The sequence below is a fragment of the Anolis sagrei genome, chromosome 5 (genome assembly GCF_037176765.1).
Source record: "Anolis sagrei isolate rAnoSag1 chromosome 5, rAnoSag1.mat, whole genome shotgun sequence".
Classification (NCBI taxonomy): domain Eukaryota; kingdom Metazoa; phylum Chordata; class Lepidosauria; order Squamata; family Dactyloidae; genus Anolis; species Anolis sagrei.
The window spans coordinates 86,287,036-86,306,544 of record NC_090025.1 but is presented as its reverse complement, the minus strand read 5'-3'; the positions used below and the strand labels follow the sequence as shown (position 1 = coordinate 86,306,544).

At 42.7% G+C, this 19,509-nt stretch overlaps 1 protein-coding gene across 15 annotated transcripts in view; it reads left to right on the top strand.

Annotated features, from left to right (window-relative positions):
* MAGI2 (membrane associated guanylate kinase, WW and PDZ domain containing 2) overlaps positions 1-19,509 on the top strand; it is a 1,143,898-nt gene that overhangs the window by 946,115 nt on the left and 178,274 nt on the right. For all 15 annotated transcript variants that reach the window (XM_067468832.1, XM_067468841.1, XM_067468833.1 and 12 more), the window contains one exon: positions 16,566-16,597. In XM_067468832.1, the coding sequence (XP_067324933.1) occupies positions 16,566-16,597 (32 nt within the window). The remainder of the gene's footprint in view (positions 1-16,565; positions 16,598-19,509) is intronic.

The following is a 19,509-nucleotide window of genomic DNA, read 5'->3' as shown; positions in this document are numbered from 1 at the left end:
TAGTAGGGCAGTGAATGGCTTGAGAGTGTCAGTCATAACTGAAGCCAACTCTGATATGCACGTGTGCCCAGCTTTTTTCATGACATTTCTGAAAAGCACTCAATCGATGAATGTCATATTAAATTAAAAATTTAGGGGTAACAAAAGTCACCTTGTTTCTCTTAATCAGTCAATATGTTGTCATATGCTGAAGCAGATGGTATCTTGAGGACAAAAAGGTGACCACACAACTTGGCTGATGACAGAAATCTGTTTCTTTGTTAATAGAGGTTGATCATCCCTTATCTAGAATTCAAATATCCAAAATACGGTACTCTGAAATCCAAAATTGTACAGATGGACAACAAAGATAGTGACACTTATGCTTTCTGATAGCTCAGTATATGCACATTTTGTCCCCTTCCACACAGCTGTATAAGATACATATTGAACTGGATTATATGACAGTGTGGACTAAGATAACCCAGTTCAAAGCACATATTGTGGATTATCTGTCTTGATATTCTAGGTTATATGGATGTATGGAAGGGCCCTTTGTTTCATGCACATAAATATTTATTTGTCGTGTCAGAGCAGCCAGTCCATTATATTGTATTTCTAACAGAACAATATTTATTATTTATTTATTTATTATTTATTATTGGCATTTGTTAACCGCCACTCTCAGCCCGAAGGCGACTCGTGGCGGTGTACAGAACATAGAACAAAAAGACAACAGTTACAATAAATTCATGGCTAACATACATCATACTAACACACAATTAATTAAACTATACTAAAAATCCGCTTCGTCTTGTTTGGGTCATAATCCGTCTCGTAATCCTAGTCCATTCCGGTGGTCGTTCCAAAGCATAGCACTTAATTGAAGGCCTTTCCGAAGAGCCAGGTTTTCAGGCCCTTGCGGAAGGCCATGAGGGAAGGCGCCTGTCTAATTTCAGCAGGGAGGGAGTTCCACAGCCGGGGGGCCACCACCGAGAAGGCCCGCTCTCTGGTCCCCGCCAAACGTGCCTGTGAGGCAGGCGGGACCGAGAGAAGGGCCTCCCCGGATGATCTCAAGGTCCTCGTGGGCTCGTAGGCCGAGATGCGGTACTCAAGGTATTTTGGGCCGGAACCGTTTAGGGCTTTGTAGGTTAGCACCAGCACCTTGAATTGGGCCCGGTAGCTGATCGGCAGCCAGTGGAGCTGGGACAGCAAGGGCGTTGTGCGCTCCCTGCGTCCCGCTCCGGTTAACAACATGGCTGCCGCGCGCTGGACTAGCTGGAGCTTCCGGGCCGTCTTCAAGGGCAGCCCCACGTAGAGAGCGTTGCAGTAGTCGAGGCGGGATGTGACCAAAGCGTGTACCACCGTGGCCAAGTCAGACTTCCCAAGATACGGGCGCAGCTGGCGCACGAGCCGAAGCTGTGCAAATGCTCCCCTGGTCACCGCTGAAACCTGGGGATCCAGGCTCAGCGATGAGTCCAGGGTCACACCCAAGCTGCGAACCTGCGCCTTCAAGGGGAGTGCGACCCCGTCCAGCACAGGCTGTAACCCTATACCCTGTTCGGCCTTGCGACTGACCAGGAGTGCCTCTGTCTTGTCTGGATTTAATTTCAGTTTGTTCGCCCTCATCCAGACCGTCACAGCGGCCAGGCACCGGTTCAGGACTCCGACAGCCTCCTTAGTAGCAGGTGGGAAGGAGTGACAGAGTTGGACATCATCTGCGTACAGATGACACCGCACCCCGAAACTCCGGATGATCTCACCCAGCGGCTTCATGTAGATGTTAAACAGCATGGGGGACAGTATGGAGCCCTGAGGAACACCACAGGTCAAAGGCTGTGGTGTTGAACAGGAGTCCCCCATTAACACCTTCTGGGTGCGGCCCTCCAGAAATGACTGGAGCCACCGCAAAGCGGTGCCCCCAAGGCCCATCTCTGCAAGGCGTCCCAGAAGAATACCGTGGTCGACGGTATCGAAGGCCGCTGAGAGGTCCAGAAGCACCAACAGGGACACACTCCCCCTGTCTAGCTCCCGGCGGAGATCATCCACTAAGGCGACCAAGACCGTCTCGGTACCATGTCCCGGTCTGAAGCCAGACTGTGCCGGATCCAGATAATCCGTGTCTCTCAAGAATACCTGGAGTTGTGAGGCCACCACGCTTTCCATGACTTTGCCCAAGAAGGGAAGATTGGAAACAGGCCGAAAGTTCTCGAATTTAGTGGGGTCCAGTGATGGTTTCTTCAACAGCGGCTTTATAATAGCCTGTTTTAGGCTCGCTGGAATCGTGCCTTCCCGAAGGGAGGCATTAACCACCACCGTTACCCACTCAGCCAATCCCCCTCTGGCCTCTTTCAGAAGCCAGGATGGGCAGGGGTCTAGGATGGACGTGGTGGGCCTCATTCCTCCAAGTATCTTGTCCACATCCTCGGGTTTCACAAACTGAAAAGAATCCATCAAAATAGGACAAGCAGGTGCTTGTGTCACATCCACAGAGACTGCATTTAATGTGGCGTCCAGCCCAGAACGGATCAAAGCGACTTTGTCTGCAAAGAACCGAGCAAATGCTTCACAGCGCGTGTCCGAATTGTCAGGGCTCCCACCTGAGATGGGGGGAGTTAAAAGACCTCTGACAATCCGAAACAACTCCGCCGGACGGTTCTTTGCAGACGCAATAGTAGCCGCAAAGAAAGTTTTCTTTGCGGCTTTTATTGCCGCGGCATATGCCCTTAAAAAGGACACAAACCGTGCTCGGTTTGGCTCGCTTGGGTCCGAGCGCCACACGCTCTCTAGTTCCCTCTTCCTTCGCTTCATCGCTGCCAGCTCCTCAGTGAACCAAGGAGCTGGTTTAGCTCGGTTACTTGAGAGGGGACGTTCCGGAGCGATCCTGTCAATTGCCCTAGTCATCTCCCCATTCCAGAGAGCGACCAAGGCATCGACATGGTCACCTACCGAGGTGGCGGGAAAATCCCCAAGAGCCGTCAGGAATCTGTTCGGATCCATAAGCCTCCTGGGGCGGACCATCTTAATGGGTCCTCCACCCTTGCGGAGGTTAGGGGGGGCAGTGAGCCTAAATCTGATCAGGAAGTGGTCGGTCCATGGCAACGGAGAGATGGACAACTCTTCCACACCGCCCCCTTGCTCCCATCCCTGGCAGAAAACCAAGTCCAATGTGTGTCCAGCACAGTGGGTGGGGCCAGTTATTTGTTGGGACAGCCCCATGGTTGCCATGGCAGACATGAAGTCCTGAGCCGCTCCTGTGAGGGTTGCCTCGGCATGGATGTTGAAGTCCCCCAGCACAAGAAGCCGTTGGGACTCCACCACCAGGCTCGAGACCACCCCCGCTAGCTCAGGCAGGGAGACTGTAGTGCAGCGAGGTGGACGGTACACTACAAGAATCCCTATTCTGTCCCGGTCACCCACCCTCAGGTGGACGCATTCAAAATTTGTGGTCTGCGGGATGGGGCTCCTGGTCAGATGGATGGAATCTCGATAGACCACTGCGACCCCGCCTCCCCGTCCTCCGGCTCTTGGCTGGTGTTGCACGGAGAAACCTGGAGGACAAAGCTGGGAGAGGTTTACGCCCCCAGCTTCATCCAACCAGGTCTCCGTGATGCACGCCAGATCTGCCCGCTCCTCCAGGATTAGATCCTGGATCCAGGTCGTTTTACCGTTGACAGATCTGGCGTTCAACAACACCACCTTCAAGCCAGAGGGCCCGCTCACCTGGCTACACCAATTTACCTTAGGAGACCGGTTGGGGGTTGTTAATATGGGTAAGCGGTCCGAATTAGGCCGAATTCGAGGTCTCCTTTTCCAAAGCAAACAAACAGAAAAACACACAACTTGTGAGTTTGGTAGCTGGTTAAATGTCCTTTGACCAGTATCTGGCCACTTGGAGTGCTTCCGGTGTTGCTGCAATAAGGTCCTCCCTTGTGCATGTGGCAGGGCTCAGGTTGCATTGCAGCAGGTGGTCAGTGGTTTGCTCTTCTCCACACTTGCATGTCGTGGATTCTACTTTGTAGCCCCATTTCTGAAGGTTGGCTCTGCATCTTGTGGTACCAGAGCGCAGTCTGTTCAGTGCCTTCCAAGTCGCCCAGTCTTCTGTGTGCCCAGGAGGGAGTCTCTCATTTGGTATCAGCCATTGGTTGAGGTGCTGGGTTTGAGCCTGCCACTTTTGGACTCTCGCTTGCTGAGGTGTTCCAGCAAGTGTCTCTGTAGATCTTAGAAAACTATGTCTAGATTTAAGTCGTTGGCGCGCTGGCTGATACCCAAACAGGGGATGAGCTGGAGATGTCTCTGCCTTGGTCCTTTCACTATTGGCTGCTACTTCCCGGCGGATGTCAGGTGGTGCAATACCGGCTAAGCAGTGTAATTTCTCCAGTGGTGTAGGGCGCAGACACCCCGTGATAATGCGGCATGTCTCATTAAGAGCCACATCCACTGTTTTAGTATGGTGAGATGTGTTCCACACTGGGCATGCACATAAATGATTAGAAATGATTTGAAATGTTATCTAAAATTACCTTTAGGCTATATGTATGAGGTATAGATGAAACATACATGAATTAGCTCTCATATATATATATATATATATATACACACACACACACACACACACACACACACACGCAAATACAGGTATTCCAGAATCCAGGGAGAAAATCCAAAACACTTCTGGTCTCAAAGCATTTTGGATATGAAATAGAAAAGGTAAAGATTTCCCCTGACATTAAGTCTAGTCGGGTCCAATTCTGGGGGGTGGTGCTCATCTCCATTTCTAAGCAAAAGAGTTGGCATTGTCCATAGACACCTCCAAGGTCATGTGTCTAGTATGCCTGGATGAAACAGAAGTGATACCTATTGATCTACTCACATTTGCATGTTTTCGAACTGCTAGGTTGGCAGAAGCTGGGCTTAACAGTGGAAGCTCACCCCACTCCCTGGATTCGAACTGCCAACCTTTTGCTCAGCAAGTTCAGCAGCTCAGTGGTTTAACCCGCTGCTCCATCAGGGGCTGGATACGGGATGCTCAACATATATATTCTCTTACCATTGTGTATGTTGTTCTACTGTGATGGGATAAGACTGTGTTTTGTATTGCAGGCCAGCAGTTGTGATACAGAGCTGTCGTAAATAACTAAAACTGCCTATTTTAGTTAACTTTCAAGAAGTAGGAAAATTATGTTTTTCTTCTTGAAAAGTAAAGCTGTGACAGGAGCTAACTAACTTATTTATTTCTTCTTTCAAGGGAACCAAGGCAAAGAACTATCTCATAGTTCTTTACCTTGAAACTCTAACTCTTAACAATAGCTTTAAAATTAATGAACAGTACAATGCACTCCTTACCCAAGGAATATATGTTCCAGAACAGCTTGTGGATAACTGAAACTATTAATAATATTTTGACTATACTTGAGCCAGAGGTATACAATAGAATCGCTCTGGAAGACCTAATAGGGAGGCTCACAAACACTTTGGGGGGAAATATTTTTTGGGGTGTTGCTAAATGAAGCCATGGGTATCGAATCTATGGACAAGGAGACTGTACTATGCCATTTTCTGAGGTTGTCAGATTATTGTAGATTATTTTATGTCAGACACATTGGTGTTTTTTTTTTTAACATCACCACTGCAAAGTAACCCATTTCCAGAGGAGATTCTAGAAGATCCAGACCTGTCTCCTGGCTTATCCTTTGTTAAAATTAAGTTGACATATTTAGGATGGGGGTGTCCTGGTGTTAGAAACCCTAGAGTAATTCAGATATAGGTTTCAACTTGTGTAGAAAGATATATTGATGTCATGTAATATGTTCTGCAGCTGATGGTGGTGGGTGATGGAAGGGTTAATGTAAGTATTAGTTCTAATGGGTTGAGAAATCTGGAAGTAAGAGTTCATGGGTGAAAGCAATTAAGGGTGGAGGTATGCAAGAGATAGGTTGCAGCTGGGTGTTTCTGGATATAAGGAGCGAGCCTTGAAAATGATCTTTGGGAGAAAAGTACACTATTTGTCTTTTCTCACTACCTCTGAGGATGCTTGCCATAGATGCAGGTGAAATGTCAGGAGAAATATTGCCTCCAGAATATGGCCATATAGCCCGGAAAAACCTACAATAACCCAGTGTTTGTCTTATTTTGGTGGTAGATGCTGCTGGTTTCCCCCCAGGTTTGTTGGATTTTCGGTATCCTGACCTGTCTTCTGTAATCTTGGAACCTTGAAACTCTGGACTGGCTTTTGACTACAGTATAGACTCTTGATTCTTGGACTTTGTTTATTGAACTCTCGGCATTTGACCACTGGACTGGACCCTTTGACTAGGGTGTAGCATTTGCTATCAGTTTTTGTTTATTCTGTGGCTGAGTGCTATCTTTATGTTTTATGTTTTCGACTATTGAAACAGCCAGCTGTTTTAATTAAATTGTTTAACACAAACTGGGTGTTTGCTTGATTCACCTCTGCCAGAAATAATGGCAGAGCCCTGGCAATGTAACAATTGGGGCTACGGAGGGTCACTGGTATTTGGTCCACATTTGTGCCCACTCTGTTGAGATTCACTTTGACTGCATAGAGGCTGCCATCAAATGCCAGCTACGCTTCATAACCCCTGGGCTCTGGCAATAACAAAACATAGATTAACCTACTTGTGTTCTGTAGCACAGCATCATCCTTCTTAACTTCAGAGGTCAATAAATTAGAATTGCTAGTTATAGAGGAAAACCTTGTGCTTTCTTTCGCCTATAACCTATTCTTGACCACAAGATAAAGCACTTTAATTCTAACAGTTTATGGGAACTTGCGGTCATTATTTTTATGTTTGAGATTAGTGGGAGTCTAAATGTTATATTCTGTTTACGAACCCACGCAATCTCTTCGATCATCTGGAGAGGCCCTGCTCTCGCCACCCCCCCCCCTCGTAGGCGTGATTGGTGGGGACAAAGGAGAGGGCCTTCTCTATGGTGGCCCCCCAACTCTGGAACTCACTCCCTAAAGATATCAGACAGGCCCCCACTTCGGTAGTCTTTAGGAGGAGCTTGAAAACATGGCTGTTCCAGTGTGCTTTCCCTGAATAAAGGGAATAATACCCAATCTGACCAATATCCTTCTATATGTCCTCTGAAGCACTTTATCTATCCGTTGGATTGATCTCCCTACATCACTCTCTAAAACTCCCATGTTAAAACCCCCATGTTAAAATTTAAATCTATTACATTTGGCCCTGCCATAGTGTCTTAAATCTTTTGTGTGTTACTGCTTATTTGTTTAGTTATATTTTTATATTGTTTTATTTGCTTGTTTGCTTTCTTGAGGTATTGTTGTATTTGTATTTGTATTTGACGGGCTTGGACTCATGTAAGCCGCCCCGAGTCCCTTCGGGGAGATGGTGGCGGGGTATAAATAAAGTTTTATTATTATTTATTATATTTCATATAGAATGCTTTTATTTCAATTAAAACTGAACCTTTTAATTTCCATTGTGGATTTCAAAATCCTTGGTTGTAATGGGTTGTTTCGTCCATTTTTGTGTTCTAATCCATCAACACTACTGTCAGGAGAAGGCAATTAAAAACTCTGTGGAGTTTTTCCTCTGCATGCTGACAAATATTGTATTTATTTATTAACTGTCTCTGCATGTATACAGTCAACACATCACAGATGTTCTCTCAGTGGCTTGTTCACAGGTACATCTTAAAAAGACAACATAAATCACAGACATACTTTTAAATACAACATAAATCAATTTAAAATTATACAAATTAACTCAATGAAAATGCAAAATCCATCTCCCACAGCAAACATGGCATGTGGCGAGTGTTTCCAGCTTTATGGAAAGCTCACTGCCAACCCTGAAGAGGTTCTGTCCCTCCTTACCCCCAATACCATGACTAATAATAATAATAATTAATAATAATAAACTTTATTTATACCCTGCCACCATTTCCCCAAGGGGACTCGTGGTGGCTTACATGAGGCCAGGCCCAGCAATACACAACGGAACACAACAAAAATATACAACAATATACAACGGAACACAACAAAAATATAAAAATAAAATAAAGTACAATACAAGTACTATGATGCTTGTGAGTATTGTTGTTGTAGTGATACTCCACTCCCTGCCTTGCTTAAAATGGCATTTTGGGAACAATTAAATGTACCTTATGTCCCTCTCCTAGATCCTCTCCCCTTGAACTTGCTCAAAACAAAGTACCATAGTATGCTGAAATGTGTCATAGTTCTTTTAAAATTATTATAATTCCTTTATATATGTGTCACTGATTTTTTTTTCTGTATTGTGGCCAATTGTTACAAGTTTTGCAGATTCATTGCTTCAGTCAACCAAATTTTACGCAAAATACCCATATTTACTCGTGTCTAATGTGCCATCAAATCTAATGTGCCCCAAAGTTCTCAAAGCCCTAAAACCAAAAAAAGTATTTGCTGATGAATATAATGCACAGTAGGCCTGGGTAACCACGGAAAAATTTGGTTCTAAACTCGTTTTGTTTTTAGGGGGCCCTTGCGTTTCGTTTTTTTTTAATAATTCCGAAATTTTCCTTTAAAAAATTTAGAAATTTACGAAATTTCGTAAAATTACGAATCGTTTCGTTAATGGCGGACGAGATTGCGCAATATGCTAAAAAAACCTCCAAATGGGACAGGGGGAACTTCTGAAGCTTCCCTCTCCCTCTGTTGTTGACTGTTGGTGTGATAAAACAAACAACTATAAAACTTGCACCAGACATGCGAAAATAATTACGAAATAATTTCGAAATAATTACGAAATAATTACGAAATAAATTGAAAAAATGGTTTCGAATCTTTATTACTCCTCACACAATTCCTGCATGGCTCAATATTGGATCGTAAGCTAATTTAAATACGAATTAATAACGAATTACGAAATTAACGAACGAAACCACCCAAGCCTAATGCCCAGCAGTAAAAGATATACTTTTTGTAATATGCCCATTGTTTTGATCACTAAAGCTTTCAGAAATAGAAAAATCAATACAAAACCAATGTCTACCAAACCAAATTCCTTGTCCGTTTACATAGACTTAGTCGTTCCATGTTCGTACTACGATTTTGTGTTAACTGGTCATGCTGCAGCTCCAGGACTAGAGCCAAGTTTTCACTTATTTTCGAAAGGCCAGGAGGGAGGGGGGTGATCTAATATCCCTGGGGAGGGAATTCCACAGTCGGTGGGGCACCACTGAAAAGACCCGGTCTCTCATCCCCGCCAAGGATGCCTGTGAGGCAGGCAGGATCAAGAGCAGGGCCTCCCCAAACTATCTCAAATTCCTAGAAGGTTCATAGGAAGAGATACATTCAGATAAATAAGCAGGGCTGGAACCATTTAGGGCTTTATAGGCCAAAGCCAGCACTTTGAATTGTGCCTGGAAGCAAATTGGCAGCCAGTGGAGCTGGCGCAACAGTGGAGTAGTATGCTCCCTGCGCGCCACTTCAGTTAGTAACCTGGCTGCCGCACGCTGGACCATTTGAAGCTTCTGGACAGTCTTCGAAGACAACCCCGTGTAGAGTGTGTTGCAGTAGTCTGTACGGGATGTAACCAGAGTGTGGACCACCCTGGCCAAGTCAGACTTTCCAAGGTACAGGCGCAGCTGGCACACAAGTTTTAACTGTCCAGGCTCAGCAATGAATCCAGGATCACACCCAAGCTGCGAAAACTAACTGGATTGCTTGTTTTATTACCATTCCTTAGTTTAGCTTTAGGACCATTCATTCCTAGAAACCAAGTTAGAATCATTTGTAGGAATTCCTTGAACTTGCAGGAAAAAAATCCTTCTAGGAGCAGAATTCTTATTTACTCTGTGAATAATGGGAACGTTTGGATCCAAAGCATAGGCATTGCCATAGAGTAGAAGAGGGAAATTGGTAAGTCAGTATTTTATGGTCATGAATCCAATCCTGTGGTGAGAAAATTGAAAGGAAACATGCCTTGAGGAACCAAATACCACTTTTTGTGGCTGGATAAAAGATGCTATCCTTGCAAAAATGTGCATGCCTAAGAGTAAATATTTTTCTGGGTTTTTTTTAATATAGCTTTTCATGTGCTTATTTCCTGAATCTTGATTTTAATTCTCCAGGCAAATTTCATATTTCAATTCTGCAGGCAATATCACTTCATTGTCGACATGTGTTTAAATATAATTTAATATAACCCTTAGGAACCGTCTCTCCTTCTCCCATCATCGGAGGTCGCAATGACCAGCCCAACTTGACTTACTCTATATACCGGGCCCTAGAGAAGTGCGCTTGGAAAGTACCAGATGCAGGGCTTTCTCTATTTCTGCCCCTGCCTTATGGAATTCCTTGCCGCCCTACATGAGAGCCATGTGTTACTTAGGACCTTTTACTCTAGCACTTAAGACCTGGCTTTTTACTAGAGCATTCGATCTCTGTTAATTTTTAATTTCTGTATGTATGTATTTTATCTTTTACAATTTAGCTGTAAATCGCCTAGAGCATTCTCAGATGGAGGGCGATTAATAAGTAATTAAATAAGATGATGATGATGATGATGATGATGACAATTTGCAATGTATTGTTGTTAATTCATAGAAGTGTTTTAAGCCGATACCAAAGCTAAAGGATACTCTGTCGGGTGACTTGGAATTTACTTTTAGACCATCCACACTGCAAAATTATAGCAGTTCAACTTACTGTATATACTTGAGTACAAGCCTAGTTTTTCAGCCCTTTTGGGGTGGCTGAAAAAATCCCCCTCGGCTTATACTCGAGTCAAAGTTAGTTATTATTTTACTCTATTATTATTATTATTATTAGATTTATTATTTGAATTTAGTTATTATTATTACATTTATTATTTTACTCTATTATTACTGCTATTATGACATTTCCATTATTTCACTCTATCATTATTATTATTATTTTACTCTATTATTATTGGAAGAATACGTAAGCACTAAGCACATTTACATTGAAGAAGATTAGAATAATGGTTTAATCAAAGTTGGACAGTCTTAACTTAAACTAGCTGTCCCCTGCCACACGTTGCTGTGGCCCAGTCTGGTGATCTGGAAAATAAAGTAATGAGAAAGTGTTGGTTTCTAATCTATGTAATTCCTTTATGCTTGTGAGTAAACAGTATTTCTTGTTGTTTCTTTGTCAGTGTTGATGTGGAGAGTGTCTGGTTTGCCTACTCTGGAATATGCAACATATCATAGTCCTTCTTTAAGGGTCTCTTTCAAATCTATGATGCTATATCTGTGTGTGTGTGAGAGAATCATATCTATCTATCTATATTTATGACTGGATGGCTCTTTGTCAGGAGGGCTCTGATTACATTTTCTTGCCCTGGTGAAGAGAGTTGGACTGGATGGCCTTAAGTATTTTCTGTTAGTCATGTGGGTTCTGTGTGGGAAGTTTGCCCCATTTCTGTCGTTTGTGGGTTTCAGAATGCTCTTTAATTGTAGTGAACTATAAATCCCAGTAACTACAAATCCTAAATTTTAAGGTCTATTTCCTCCGAACTCCATCTGTGTTCATATTTAGGCATATGGAATTTTTGTGTCACGTTTGGTCCAGATCCATCATTGTTTGAGTCCACAGTGCTCTTTGGATGTAGGTGAACTACAACTCCCAAACTCAAGGTCAATGCCCACCAAACCCTTTCAGTGTGTTCTGTTGGTCATGGAAGTCCTGTATGCCATGTTTGGTTCAATTCCATCATTGGTGGAGTTCAGAATGCTCTTTCATTGTAGGTGAACTATAAATCCCAGCAACTACAACTCCCAAATGTCAAGGTCTATTTCCCTTAAACTCCATCTGTGTTCATATTTGGGCATATGGAATATTTGTGCCAAGTTTGGTCCAGATCCATCATTGTTTGAGTCCACAGTGATCTCTGGATGTAGGTGAACTACAACTTCAAAACCAAAGGACACTGCCCACCAAACCCTTCCAGTATTTTCTGTTGGTCATGGGAGCCGTGTGTGCTAAGTTTGGCCCAATTCCATCATTGGTGGAGTTCAGAATGTAGGTAAACTATAAATCCCAGCAACGACAATTCCCAAATGACAAATTCAATTTTTTTGAGTGGATGACATACATTGGGTTGTTAGGTGTCTTGTGTCCAAATTTGGTGTCAATTCCCCCAGTGGTTTTTGAGTTCTGATGGTATCACAAACGAACATTACATTTTTATTTATATAGATTACAGTTTTGTGTAGGTATTCCAAAACACTGACCCTATGGAGACCTCAATTAATGTAATTTTATTGGTATCTTTTATTTTGAATATGCCAGTAGCTGCTGCATTTCTCACCCTCGGCTTATATTCGAGTCAATAGGTTTTTTTCCCAGTTTTTGTGGTAAAATTAGGTGCCTCAGCTTATATTCGGGTCGGCTTATACTCGAGTATATATGGTAACTTTAACTGCCATGGCTCATTGTATAGAATATCCGGATTTGTAGTTTGTTTGTTTTTTTTCAAATAATTTTTATTAAGCATATTAAACATCAACACAAGGAAAGAGGGAGAACAATACTATAGAGGATAGAAAAGTAGGAAACCTGAAAAAAGGAAAGGAAAAACACACACACACACACCTCAACAGTTCTAAAATGACTTCCACTCCAGCCTCAGGATCTTCTCTAAATACTTCTTGGTCTAATTCATGTATTCTTGTCCTCTATTTTTCTTCTATTATTTTCATAGTCATAAAAAAGGGTCCAGTCTGTCCTTTTTATCGATTTTCCGGTATTTTTCCTCATCAAAAAAGTTAGTTCATCCATGTCTCTTATTTCTTTAACCTTATCAATCCATTCGTCAATAATAGGAATCTGTTCTTTTTTCCAATATCTGGCAAAAATAATCCTCGCTGCCGTTGTAATATATGTTAATAATTTGTCTTCATTTTCTTCAAGTTGTAAATCCAGGTCTGTGAAGCCAAGTAAATAGTACTCGGGCTTCTTCTTAAACTTTTTTTTTCAGTAATTTTTGTGTTTCCTCATGTATTAGTGACCAATATTTAGTTGTTTCTTTGCAAGACCACCACATATGGTAGAATGTACCTGTTTGTTCACTACACTTCCAACATTTGTCAGAGACATTTTTATACATGTGACTTAATTTATTGGGGGTAAGATACCATCTATAGAACATTTTATACCAATTTTCCTTTAAATCCATGGCATAAGAATATTTCAACTTTTTATTCCACATTTGTTCCCATTCTCTAAATTGGATGGGACTTCTTAAATTTTCTGCCCATTTTATCATGGATGTTTTAACCTGTTCTGTTTCCGTTAGTTGTTGTTGTTCATTCGTTCAGTCGTCTCCGACTCTTCGTGACCTCATGGACCATCCCACGCCAGAGCTCCCTGTCGGCCGTCACCACCCCCAGCTCCCTCAAGGTCAGTCCAGTCACTTCAAGGATGCCATCCATCCATCTTGCCCTTGGTCGGCCCCTCTTCCTTTTACCTTCCACTTTCCCCAGCATAATTGTCTTCTCTAGGCTTTCCTGTCTCCTCATGATGTGGCCAAAGTACTTCAACTTTGTCTCTAGTATCTTTCCCTCCAGTGAGCAGTCGGGCTTTATTTCCTGAAGGATGGACTGGTTGGATCTTCTCGCAGTCCAAGGCACTCTCAGAACTTTCCTCCAGCACCGCAGCTCAAAAGCATTGATCTTCCTTCGCTCAGCCTTCCCTAAGGTCCAGCTCTCACATCCGTAGGTTACTACAGGGAATACCATGGCTTTGACTAGGCGGATCTTTGTTGCCAGTGTGATGTCTCTACTCTTTACTATTTTATCGAGATTGGACATTGCTCTCCTCCCAAGAAGTAAGCGTCTTCTGATTTCCTGGCCACAGTCTGCATCTGCAGTAATCTTTGCACCTAGAAATACAAAGTCTGTCATGGCCTCCACGGTTTCTCCCTCTATTTTCCAGTTGTCAATCATTCTTGTTGCCATAATCTTGGTTTTTTTTGACGTTTAGCTGCAACCCGGCTTTTGCGCCTTCTTCTTTCACCTTGATTAGAAGGCTCCTCAGCTCCTCCTCGCTTTCGGCCATCAGAGTGGGGTCATCTGCATATCTGAGGTTGTTAATGTTTCTTCCAGCAATTTTCACTCCAGCTTTGCATTCATCCAGCCCCGCACATCGCATGATGTGTTCTGCATACAAGTTAAAAAGGTTGGGTGAGAGGATGCAGCCTTGCCGTACGCCTTTCCCAATCTTGAACCAGTCTGTTGTTCCGTGGTCAGTTCTGACTGTTGCTACTTGGTCCTTGTACAGATTCCTCAGGAGAGAGACAAGGTGATTTGGTGTGCCCATACCATCAAGAACTTGCCACAATTTATTATGATCCACACAGTCAAAGGCTTTAGAATAGTCAATGAAGCAGAAGTAGATGTTTTTCTGAAACTCCCTGCTTTTCTCCATTATCCAGCGGATATTGGCAATTCGGTCTCTCGTTCCTCTACCTTTTCTAAACCCAGCCTGAACATCTGGCAACTCTCGCTCCATGTATTGCTGGAGTCTTCCTTGCAGGATCTTGAGCATTACCTTACTGGCATGAGAAATAAGGGCCACTGTACGGAAGTTTGAGCAGTCTTTCGCATTTCCCTTTTTTGGTATGGGGATATAAGTTGATTTTTTCCAGCAATTTATTGTAAAGTATCGTAACTATTTTCTTTTCCATTTTTAGGATTTTGTCCCACGTATTTTCCTCCCAATCAAACCCAACTTTTTTATCTTGTTTAAAGTATTCCTTAATTTGTATATAATGTAGCCATGTTATGTTTCCATAAGTATTCTTCAATTGATCAAAGGGTTTAATCTCTGCTTTCCCTTCAAATAGAATGTCCTTGTACCTTGGCCATGACCTCCATCCTAGTAGCCTCCTTTGGTGTGCCTCCATAGCAGAAACCCACAATGGCGTGGTTTTATAGAAAAAGTTTTTGTATCTCAACCAAAGTCCTCAGTAGGGAGGCTCACACAAAATGATTTCCAATTTTTTTTTCTTTTGTTTCGGTAAGACCGAACAGGGTACGGGGTTACAGCCTGTGCTGGACAGGGTCACACTCCCCCTAAAAGCACAGGTACGCAGTCTGGGAGTCCTCCTGGATTCATCGCTGAGCCTGGAACCCCAGGTTTCAGCGGTGGTCAGGGGAGCTTTTGCACAATTAAAACTTGTGCGCCAGCTGCGTCCGTACCTTGGGAGGGCTGACTTGGCCACGGTAGTACACGCTTTGGTTACATCCAGCTTAGATTACTGCAACACTCTCTATGTGGGGTTGCCTCTGAAGACTGCCCGGAAGCTGCAGCAAGTACAACGCGCGGCAGCCAGATTACTAACGGGTGCGGGGTACAGGGAGCACACCACTCCGCTGTTACTCGAACTCCACTGGCTGCCGATTAGCTTCCGAGCACAATTCAAAGTGCTAGTGTTAACCTATAAAGCCCTAAACGACTCCGGCCCTGTTTACCTCTCCGAACGTATTCTCCCCTACGAACCATCAAGACCACTAAGATCATCCGGAGGGGGCCTGCTCTCGGTCCCTCCGCCTGCACAAGCACGGCTGGTGGGGACGAGGGACAGGGCCTTCTCGATGGTGGCCCCTCGACTTTGGAACTCCCTGCCATTAGAGATCAGAACTGCCCCCTCCCTCATGACGTTCAGGAAACTAACAAAGACCTGGTTGTGGAACGCGGCATTTGACAACTGATTTAATTCTTTGCCCACATGAAAGGAGGATGATGAATGGGATTGTGATGGTGTCGGACGATTTGGCTCTTTTAACTGGGATGATAATGTTTTAATGTGTATGGTGCTGATATTTTAATCGTGGTATGAAGTGGCATTGTGTTGTTATTGTATATTTTTTGTATGTTAACACATGTTGTGAACCGGTCCGAATCCGGTTATTTCGGTATATAAAACCTCAAAATAAATAAAATAAATAAATTTCCCTATTGTACCAAACGTACGCGTGCCATCCTACTCTCAGATCCTAACCTTCTAAATTTAAGCATTTCTCTTTGGTTAACGTCATCCAATCTCTTACCCATAGCAAAGCACATGCCTCATGGTAAGTTTTCAGATCTGGGCCGGATTTGTAGTTTGTTGTGGCACAGGAACTCTCTGACATAGAAAGGTATATATTTCTCAAAATGACAAATCCCAGAATCCAATAGCATTTTGAGCCATGGCAGTTAATTAATGTCAAATTGCTTTAATTCTGCAGTGTGCAAACAGCGCTGGAGTACAGTACAACTGTATAGGAATGTGTGTGGGTTTTATTGGTTTTTCTGACGAACAAGCAAAGAATTCTATGTTCGGTTATTTGCACTTGACCCCCCTGTTTCTAAATATAACAGCAAATTTATTTCTGACTTCACCAAGCACATGTCACAGTGACCTGTAATGGGAAGCTTTTGTTCAGCAGCTATAACATTCTCCGGGGGTTTTTTCTCTCTCACTGTCTGCTAATAAAAGATACACACTTGAGCAAACCAGAAAATATTTCTATTGTTATCCAATCTGGAACATAAAAATAAAAGACCAATGCACTGATGCTTTGTTTCTTTTCCTTTTTTTAAGGATTCTTTTCACCATGGAAGACTCCAAAGCCTGTAAGTTACCTTGGAAAAAAATATTTGTATATGTGAGCATGAACATTTGTAACTTCTGAAACTTATCTTTTTCACTGGGCTAAAACCGACCATGCCCTTAACTCTTTCCCACTGAAAATATTCAGGCTTACTTTGGCCGGGATGTCTATTTTTAATTCTGCTATACTAACCGTAAGTGTCTGAAAATATATTTCATGAGACTTAATGAGGCTAATTTGTGAATATGCACAATAAGAATTATCATTAATCCTTCTTAAGGATTTTAATCCCATCTCACTTCCAAGCAGGCATGCCTATGAGTGCAGCCTAATAGGACAGGTTTAAGTCCTAAACCATTTGGGATAAGAAATGTGAAAATGCACCTTCTGTTTTAATATTCTGCCCAGTCACTGAGGTTGTCAGCTCTTCTGGTGTTTACAAAGTCCCTTTAGACCTTTTAGTGGTCTAAATTTCTCTCTGGAATTTTCTGCCAGTGGATTATATATATTTATTAGGCCTGGGTAACAATGGAAAAAATTGTTTCTAAAATCGATTTGTATTTGGGGTTTTTTTTTTTGTTTCGATATATAAAATAATTACAAAATTTTCCTTTTAAAAAGTTCGATATTTACGAAATTTCGTAAATGGTAAAAAATTAACGAATCGATTTCCGAAACAATAACGAATCGATTCGTTAATGGCGGACGCGCCCGCGAAATACGCTAAAAAACCTCCAAAACCTTCTGAAGCTTCCCTCTCCCTCTGTTGTTGACTGTTGGTGTGATATTATAATTTTTTTCCACTAATTAAACCATAAAACTGGCCCAGACATGCGGAAATAATAATGAAACGACCTCAAAACAATAACGAAACGAATACAATATCGAAATACGAAGCATTTACAAAACGTTTTTGAAAATTCGTTTTTTTTAAATAATTGCTCCAGAATGGTTCGTTATCGTTTTGTAATTGAAAAAATTAACGAATTATTAACGAATTACGAATTAACGAAACGAAACCGCCCAGCCCTAATATTTATATATTTATCGTGTCATCCGCAACCAGAACATTGTATTACATTTCTAACAGAGCAAAACAAACAGATTAAAAAAAACACACAAATTTCGCAAACTTGGTAGCTGATTAAATGTCCTTTGACCAGTATCTGGCCACTTGGCGTGCCTCTGGTGTTGCCGCAAGAAGGTCCTCCATTGTGCATGTGGCAGGGCTCAGGTTGCATTGCAGCAGGTGGTCAGTGGTTTGCTCTTCTCCACACTCACATGTCATGGATTCAACTTTGTAGCCCCATTTCTTAAGATTGGCTCTGCATCTCATGGTGCCAGTGCGCAGTCTGTTCAGCGCCTTCAAGTGCCAGGGAATATTTTTATTTAAATAATCTTTATTTAATTGAAAGACAACCCATTGCTTAAATAGCTGGATTTTTCTAAATGAAATACCCAATGGGCCTTTAGTATCCTTTTAGGGTTTCATTTCAGGACCTCCCATGGATATCAAAATCAATGGATGCTCAAGTCCCATTATGTACGATGGCGTAGTAAAATAGTGGCTCTTACATAAAATGACAAAATCATGTGTTTTTTTAAAATTATTCCTGGATAGTTGAATCTCTGTGTGCAAAATCCATAGATATACAGAGCTAGCTCTATTTATAGATCACATTGTCTTTTTTATTATTTTTATAACATTGTACACTAGTAGAAAGTTTTCTTAAGTATCAAGTGATTAATAAATAAATCAGAGATGAAAATAATATAGCCTTCATTGATGCTGGCCTGCAACTCCCAGTATACTTCACTATTGCCTATGCCTATACTGGCTAAAGCTGCTAACAATTACTGTCAGCAACATCAGGAGGATTGCGTGTTCTCACCCCTGAAGTAATCCCACTGGAGCATTGCAGCGCACCCAGATACCTGGGAGTCACTCTGGACCATTCTCTTACCTACAAGAAACACTGCCTGAACATCAAGCAAAAAGTGGGAAACAATATCATATGAAAGCTGACTGGCACAATCTGGGGATCACAACCAGATACAGTGAAGACATCTGCCCTTGCGCTATGCTACTCTGCTGCTGAGTATGCATGCCCGGTGTGGAACACATCTCACCACACTAAAACAGTGGATGTGGCTCTTAATGAGACATGCTGCATTATCACGGGGTGTCTGCGCCCTACACCACTGGAGAAATTACACTGCTTAGCCGGTATTGCATCACCTGACATCCGCCGGGAAGTAGCAGCCAATAGTGAAAGGACCAAGGCAGAGACATCTCCAGCTCATCCTCTGTTTGGGTATCAGCCAGCACATCAACGACTTAAATCTAGAAATAGTTTTCTAAGATCTACAGAGACACTCGCTGGAACACGTCAGCAAGCAAGAGTCCAAAAGTGGCAGGCTCAAACCCAGAACCTCAACCAATGGCTGATACCAAATGAGAGACTCCCCCCTGGGCACACAGAGGACTGGGCGACTTGGAAGGCGCTGAACAGACTGCGTTCTGTCACTGCAAGATGCAGAGCCAACCTTCAGAAATGGGGCTACAAAGTGGAATTTTCAATATGCGAATGTGGAGAGGAGCAAACCACTGACCACCTGCTGCAATGCACCCTGAGCCCTGCCACATGCACAATGGAGGACCTTCTTGCAGCAACACCAGAAGCACTCCAAGTGGCCAGATACTGGTCAAAGGATATTTAATCAACTACCAAACTCACAAATGCTGTATTTTGTCTGTTTGTTTGATTTGTTCTGTTGGAAATGTAATATAATTGACTGGTTGCCCTGACACGACAAAAAAAAAAACCCTGAAGTAAATGAATGTAAAGAAGCCACCACTTTGTAATGACAACTCCAGGAGCAGTAGGGACATCACTGATTTATCAGGGTCTCCTACTAGTTGTAATGGATTTA